This window comes from Galeopterus variegatus, unplaced genomic scaffold (assembly GCF_000696425.1).
Source record: "Galeopterus variegatus unplaced genomic scaffold, G_variegatus-3.0.2 Scaffold1083, whole genome shotgun sequence".
NCBI lineage: Eukaryota > Metazoa > Chordata > Mammalia > Dermoptera > Cynocephalidae > Galeopterus > Galeopterus variegatus.
In genome coordinates this window covers 232,208-240,132 of record NW_007727194.1, presented here as the reverse complement: position 1 = coordinate 240,132, position 7,925 = coordinate 232,208, and the positions used below count along the sequence as shown (strand labels likewise).

The 7,925-nt window shown below is 31.8% G+C and overlaps 1 protein-coding gene across 8 annotated transcripts in view; it reads right to left on the bottom strand.

Annotated features, from left to right (window-relative positions):
• Nucleotides 1-7,925, bottom strand: part of PHF14 (PHD finger protein 14) — a 172,764-nt gene that overhangs the window by 97,502 nt on the left and 67,337 nt on the right. For all 8 annotated transcript variants that reach the window (XR_550639.1, XR_550640.1, XM_008574666.1 and 5 more), the window contains one exon: nucleotides 4,887-5,055. Coding sequence is in view for 6 of the 8 variants with exons in the window: in XM_008574666.1 (XP_008572888.1) it covers nucleotides 4,887-5,055 (169 nt within the window). In the remaining 2 variants the exon portion in view is untranslated. The remainder of the gene's footprint in view (nucleotides 1-4,886; nucleotides 5,056-7,925) is intronic.

Below are 7,925 nucleotides of genomic sequence, written 5' to 3'. Positions count from 1 at the left end.
AGCGCTGCCGCGCTTCCCAAGCGGCGCACTGTAGCAGTGCGCCACCGGGCCGGCCCTCAAACAAAATATATTTTTGAAGCCATAAAAAACGTTTTAAACTCATGGGATAGATCAACTATTTCAAGTCGATCTATTTAGAGCACCCAAAATAAACTATTTCAATTATCTAAGAGATAACAATTCCCAGATTTGCCTCATCAATATCATATGCGCCTATAACACAAAACCGAATGAAATAAATAAGTGACTTGTCTTAAATAGGATTTTTCAACTGATTACAATGTAGGGTTACTATGAATTGAAAACAAAACAAAAAAACAAACAAAAATTCCAGAAAACTTGATTTAAGAGGGAAAAAATTCTCTCTAAAATAAAACAGGTAACAAAACTAATGATGACAACTAATCTCCTTAAGGGGGAGATAGATTTTTGAAAAATGTCTGCTTTAGCTCAAGCAGGAAAGTAAAAAAATATCTTCCCTAAGAAATCATAACTATAAGCCAGCCATTATGAGTCTGCAGCAGAAATTTACACTACTGATATAGTGGAAAACACACTATAAACTTTTATTTAAAATAGTTTCAGGTAGGTAAAGAGCCCAGGCACCTGGTAATAGCAAACATAAATGCTTTCTGCAGGAAATTCTTTAAACCCTGGCCTCAGAGAATTTTTATTGAGAAAAAGGCTAACAAGACAGAAAAAGTAGCAAAAGACTTACACATACTTTCCTAGAAAAAGAAATACAAATGAGCAAAAATAATATAAATACATGATAAAATCATCAGTATTGAGGGGAATACAAACTAAAATGACAATATGCTATTTCCTATGCATCATACTGGAAAGCATTAAAACATTGGACAAAACAAGTTTGTGAAGCAACAGAAAAATTATCTAGTGTAAACTGGTTTGGAAAACAATTGTCATTATGTTCCAAAACCGAACAGACACTCTATAACTCAGCAAATCTACACCTTAGTATACGAACATATTCTAACTACTTAACATCATAAATGCAAAAGACATTTTTGAGAATATTTTTTAAAAAGTTGCTTGATAGAAAAACAGAAAAAAACTAAACGCCAATCAAAAGAAAAAAGAAAAACTAGATAATGATATTCTTTCAATAGAAAACTATACATGAGTGAAAACGAGTTAACTATAACTACATAAATCAGCACATATGAATCAAATTAATATAATGTTGGCCAACATATCAAGTTACAGAAGAAAAAAGTTTGACTCCATTCATATAAAATTCAAAACCTGCATAACTAAACTATATATTACTTATGAATACACAGATGTGGAATGTAATTACAAAGAAAAAAAAGAGAATGAGAAATATAAAGTTAAGAAAAGAGATGAATTCTGGGCTACACGGATGGGGATAAGACTGCCGATGGATTACCAGGGGACTTCAAAGTCTTTGGTAATGTTCTATCTTTTAAACTGGGTGGCGGATACATTGGGTATTCATTATTATTATGCTTTTAACTGACCAGAAAAAACTCTAAACTCTGCACCTCAAGGAAGTAGAAAAGCAAAAATAAATCAATCCCCAAAACAGCATGCAGAAAGAAATTAAATAAGGATCAGAGCAGAAATAAATAACACAGAGACAATAGAAAAGATACACAAAACAAAAAGTTGATTTTTCTTGAAAAGATAAATGAAACTGGCAAACCATTAACTAGATTAACTAAGAAAAAAAGAGAGAAAATCCAAATAAATAATATCAGAAGTGAAGAAGGAGACATTACAACTAACACCACAGAAATCACTAGAGACTACTATGAAGAACTTTACATCAGCAAACTGGAAAACCTAGAGGAAATGGATGAGTTCCTGTACACAAAAAACTTACCAAGACTGAACCAAGATGAAATAGAAAACTTGGACAGACCACTAACAAGTAACAAGATGGAATCAGTAAAAAAAAAAGCCCCCCAACAAAGAAAAGCTCAGGACCTGATAGCTTCACTGCTAAATTCTATGAAACTTTTAAAGAACTAAGATCAATTCTTCTCGATCTATTCCAAAAAATCGAAGAAGAGGAAATTCTTCCAAACTCATTCTATGAGGCCAACATCACTCTGATACCTAAATCAGACATGAACACAACAAAAAAGAAAACTACAGGCCAATATCCCTGATGAGCATATGCAAAAATCCTTAAAAAAAAAAAAATACTGGCAAACTAAATTCAACAGCCCATCAAAAAGATTACACACCATGATCAAGCAGGATTAATCCCAGGGATGCAAGGGTGATTCAACATACACAAATCAATAATCATGATACATCACATCAATAGAATCAAGAGAAAAAACCATGTAATCATCTCAAGAGATGCAGACGAAGTATTTGATAAAATTCAACATCCTTCATGATTAAAAAGTCTCAACAAATTATGTATAGAAGGAACATACCTCAACACAATAAAGGCTTAATGACAAACCAACAGTGAACATTATACTGAATGGGAAAAAGTTGAAAGCTTTTCTGTAAGAACAGGAATTAGATGAGGATGTCCACTTTTACCACTTTTATACAACATAGTACTGGTCCTAGCCAGAACAATTAGACAAGAGAAAGAAATAAAAGGCATTTAACTGGAAAAGATTAAGTCAGACTGTCCCTGTTTGCAGATGACATGATCTTATATATAGAAAAAACTAAAGACTCTACCAACAAGCTCTTAGAACAGATAAACAAATTCAATAAAGTTGCAGGATACAAAATCAACAAACAAAAATCAGTAATATCTCTTTACACCAAGAACAAACTAGATGAAAAAAGAAATTGGGAAAGCAATCCCATTAATAATAGCTACAAAAATAAATAAAATAAAATACCTAGGAATAAATTTAACTAAGGAGGTAAAAGATCTTTACAATGAAAACTATAAAACACTGATGTAAGAAATTGAAGAGGACTTAAAAAAAAAAAAAGGAATGACATCCCATGTTCATGGACTGGAAGAATTAATACCATCAAAATGTCCACACTACCCAAAGCAATCTGCAGATTCAATTCAATCCCTATCAAAATGCCAATGACATTCTTCACAGAAACAGAAAAAAACAATCCTAAAATTTATATGTAATCACAAAAGACCCCGACAGCCAAAGCAATCCTGAGCAAAAAGTACAAATCTGGAGGCATTATACTACCTGACTTCAAAATATACTATATACTATATACTATAAAGTTACAGTAACTAAAATAGCATGGTACTGGCATAAAAACAGACATATAGACCAATGGATCGGAATAGAGAACCCAGAAATTAATCCATGTCAACTGATTTTTAACAAATGTGCCAAGAACATATAGTGGGGAAAGGACAGCCTCTTCGATAATTGGTCCTTGAAAAAATGAATATCCACATACAGAAGAATGAAACTAAATCCCTATCTCTCACCATATAACAAAATCAACTCAAAATGTAGTAAAGACTTAAACATAAGACCTGAAACTATAAAACTACTAGAAAAAAACATAGGAGAAATGCTCGACATTGTTTTTGGCAAAAAATTTATGGAAAAGACTTTTAAAGCACAGACAGCAAAAGCAAAAATAGGCAAATGGGGTTACATCAACCTAAAAAGCTTTCGCACAGCAAAGGAAACAACAGAGTAAAGAGGCAATCTGTAGAATGCGAGAAAATATTTACAAACTATTTGTCTGTATTAATATCCAGAATACACAAGGAACACAAACAACTTGAGAGCAAAAAAAAAAAGATCTGATTAAAAAATGGGGCAAATGATCTGAATAGACATTTCTCCAAAGATGATCTAAAAATGGCCGACAGGTATATGAAAAAATGCTCAACACCACTAATCATCAGGGAAATGCAAATCAAAACCACAATGAGATATCATCTCACTCCAGTTAGAATGATTATCATCAAAAAGACAAAAAAAACAAATGTTAGCAAAGATGGAGAGAAAAGGAATTCTTACACACTGTTGGAGAGAATGTAAATTAGTACAGCCATTATGGAAAACAGTTTGGAGGTTCCTCAAAAAACTAAAAAAAAACTAACGTATGATCCAGCAATTCCACTACTGGGTATTTTCTCCATGGAAAAGAAATGAGTATAACAGAGATGCCTGTACCCCCATGACTATTGCAGCATATTTACAATACCCAAGATTTGAAATCAACCTAAGTATTCATCAACAGACAAATAAAGAAAATATGGTATATGTACACAATGGAATACTACTCAGCCATGAAAAAAACAATCACGTCATGTATGGCAACATGGATGAGCCTGGAAGACATTACATTAAGTAAAATTAAGTCTAGCACAAAAAGATAAATACCACATGTTCTCACTCATATAATTGAGCTAAACAAAGTGAGCTTATAGAGGCTGGGAAGGGTAAGGGAGGAGGAGGACAGGGATGGTTGGTTAACAGATAGAGAATGAGAGCTGGATAGGAAAAATAAATTCTAGGATTATATAATAGTGCTAGGTGTCTATAATTAACAATATTGTAAATTTTCAAATGGCTCGAATAGAGAGGTTTTAATGTTCTCACCACAAAGAAATAAATGGTTGCAGTGATGGATATGCTAATTAGCCTGATTTGATCATCACACAGTGTACATGTGTATTGAAATATTACTCTGTACCCCATTTTTCTGTATAATTATTACATGTCAATTAAAATTTTTTTAAAAATCCATAAACCTCTCAGGTATGTATATTTCATAATATGGAAAAATACTTAAGAATAACCAATAGTAACATACATGTTTCCTTCTTTGGCTCCTGAGTATATATGTTTGCCATTTGTCTTTCTCATCATCTTAAATTTTGGTCTCAGAATTTATGATGATTATAAATAAATAAATAAGGAATGAATTACCGTGTTTCTTATTGGAATCTTCTTAGGTTCTGGTGGCACATCCTGTGGAACAAATTTCACAGGTTCCTTAATCTGCCTTCTTGATCGTTTGGTCCCATCTGGTAAGGTTTCCATGGCCATCTCTGCTTCCATATCACTGCTCCCTGCCTGGTCACATTCTGAGCACTGCCTACATAAAGAAAAAAAAGTAAGGTCATATACTTATTATTATCTTCTAGGTTTATCTATAGTTTCTACCAATACAAAATCCAGGTATAAGTGAAGAATATATAAAAATACACACAGGTAGTATGATCAAAGGGTATATGGAAACATACATACTCTCCTTTAAGAATAACTACTGTGGATATAATACATAAAGCAATTCAGTGTATCCCTGTAAGTATCGTAAGAACACATGCAACAATGCTCTGTTTAAGCGAACCAACATAAGAGACTCAGCACCGATTCAAAAGGTAGTTTCCCTTTGCAAATCATGACTTTTCCTTAAATGACATATACTGTCAATTTACACCTGAAAATCAAAGTCCTTTATGTACCCTGTTTCTACTCCTTGTCAAGTTATCATATCTTTTAATCATACTTAAATGACAAACTGTGCTGAATATAACACCTAAGGGAAGCTCTGTAAAAACAGATTCTAAGAGGTGTTGAAATAAATGATCATTTTAGTTTGTGGCCCATCCAACTTCTAAAAGAGGAAATATAAATTCACTTACTAAAGGAATTTGTTAAAACAGCATTTATGAAGCATTTTAATATGGGTAACATTAAAAGATAACTGAAACTAAAACTTCATTCTAGACCAGTGCTGTCCAATAAAACCTTACACATGATGTTAGATCTATATCTGCACTGTCCAAAACAGTAGCCACTAGCCATATGTGGCTATTCAGCATTTGAGATATGGCTAATGTGACTAAGTAAATGAATTTAAAATTTTAATTTTAATTACTTTAAATTTAAATAACCACATGTGGCTATTTGGAAAACCAAAATCTAGTCAATGACTGCTGGAAATCTTTATATTCTTGATTACAAGGCTCATATTAAAAACTTAAACGAGTTGTTAAAAGTAAATTATTACTCATCTATTTTCTCCAAATTTGAAAGAATGACCAGAAAGTAATTCTCCAAAAGTTTAATTTATAGTATTCTCTTTATAACAATGGTTACAATACATAAAACTGTACCTGATATTTAGTTTACTTATGTGTTTATATTAGTACCCTTGAATGTAACTTACAATTCTCTGAAGTATTTTCAACTATCTCTTACCATTTGAATTCATGCTCCATCAAAATTCACATCTCTCACTAATACTATAAACTTAATATCAAGCTCATATTTAGTTTTAAAAGTCACAGCTTTAAATTTTGAACTCCAACAACAGAGCTAAATAACAAAACACCATTTATTCGAGTAATGCAAAGACATTAATTGCTAAAATAAAATTAATATTTAAAATAATAATTTCAGTATTTTTAAGTTCCCAATTATTTAAACTTAATAGGTTAGCAAAAATCTTAACACTAAAAAAACTGACCAGTGGGAGAAAAACAAAGATGTACTTTATTGTGAGTTACACAGAAAATTTTTATGCTATGTATTGCTAGCAACGAAGCACTATATTCCTTACATTCACAGATTGCCATCAAAATAAAAATACGACTGAACTGTAATACACTAAATTGCTCCTGTATTTGTCCAATATGAAAACATCAAAGACTGGTAAGAGAAGTAAGTAAACAACTCACAGGATCTCACAACTGAAATGATGAGTATATTCTGAAATGAACTATCAGCAGAACTAAATTGCAAAAACCCCAGAAATGTTATATTAGTAAATAAGAATAAATACAAAAACCATCAAAACGGATATGCCTATAGAGATTATCAAATTTTATCACAAAAAAGGGTCAGATGCTTGCCTTTACAGCATTAAAATATGTAATCTTAACAGTAAGTGATCATTTCTATCAGTTAAGTGAAATACAGTCAATATTTCTCAAACAGTTCCAATTTATTTTTTAAATATATGAAACCCTGGGGTAGAGAGAAACAAGTACCTTTTTCAGATGAAACATTTTGTGGGGTTTTTTTGTTTTGTTTTTTAACCAAAATATATCCCCTTTTGTTTCTCTTTTTGCAGCTATTACCCTTGTCAGGGCATTCTCTAACTTCATTCGCATCCCTACCAAAAATATTTAGGTGACAAAGAAACTTGCTCTAGAGCACCCACGTAATATAAACGTTATGCCATGAACACCACCAAATACTGAACAGCGTTCTCAGAATATCAAAACAAAATGAAACTGCCTGTACAGAATTTATCCATTCCTAATCTGAGACAACTGCCACATGATTCTTGCAGTACGTAGAGTCTACACTGATGCACACACTACTTCTTGCCACCTTTTCAACAATCTATTAAACACTATAGTCTCCGTGTTATAAATATCCTTTAATACATGTAAAATCTTCCTTGTGACATTAATCAGTACACAAGATCCGAAGAAATAAAAATCTAGGATAAGCCATGGCCTGTCCAAGTCTATGGAATCAAATAATATTTTGTAGAAAGTCATAATTACCTTTCATAATGTCAAAACGCATACCTCGATTCTTTTAACAATCCACTAAACTGATATTATCCATAAAGTTAGCTAAACTCATCTTAATCCTTTATATTTTTACTTAATACATTCTATTAGAGAAGAGTCCTAAAATGTACAATTCCCATGAGAAATATTTAAGATAACCTTAATTACTCAAAACAATTAACTAAAATAGATTTTTAAAGTATAAATAATAAAAATTCTTGTCAAGGATTTATGCAACAGAACAGCACACCGAAATACCAAGAGATTTTTCTCAATTAGCTATATACCTTTTTCATCTCCAGCACCATAAAACTACAACTTATGTTCAGAATGAGCCAAGGGGGTTGTAAGGATCTTAATTACTAAAGAAAAATAATTTTACTGTATAATAGTGCTATGACAAGGGAGCGTACTAGTTTAATTTAGAGAATTTTAT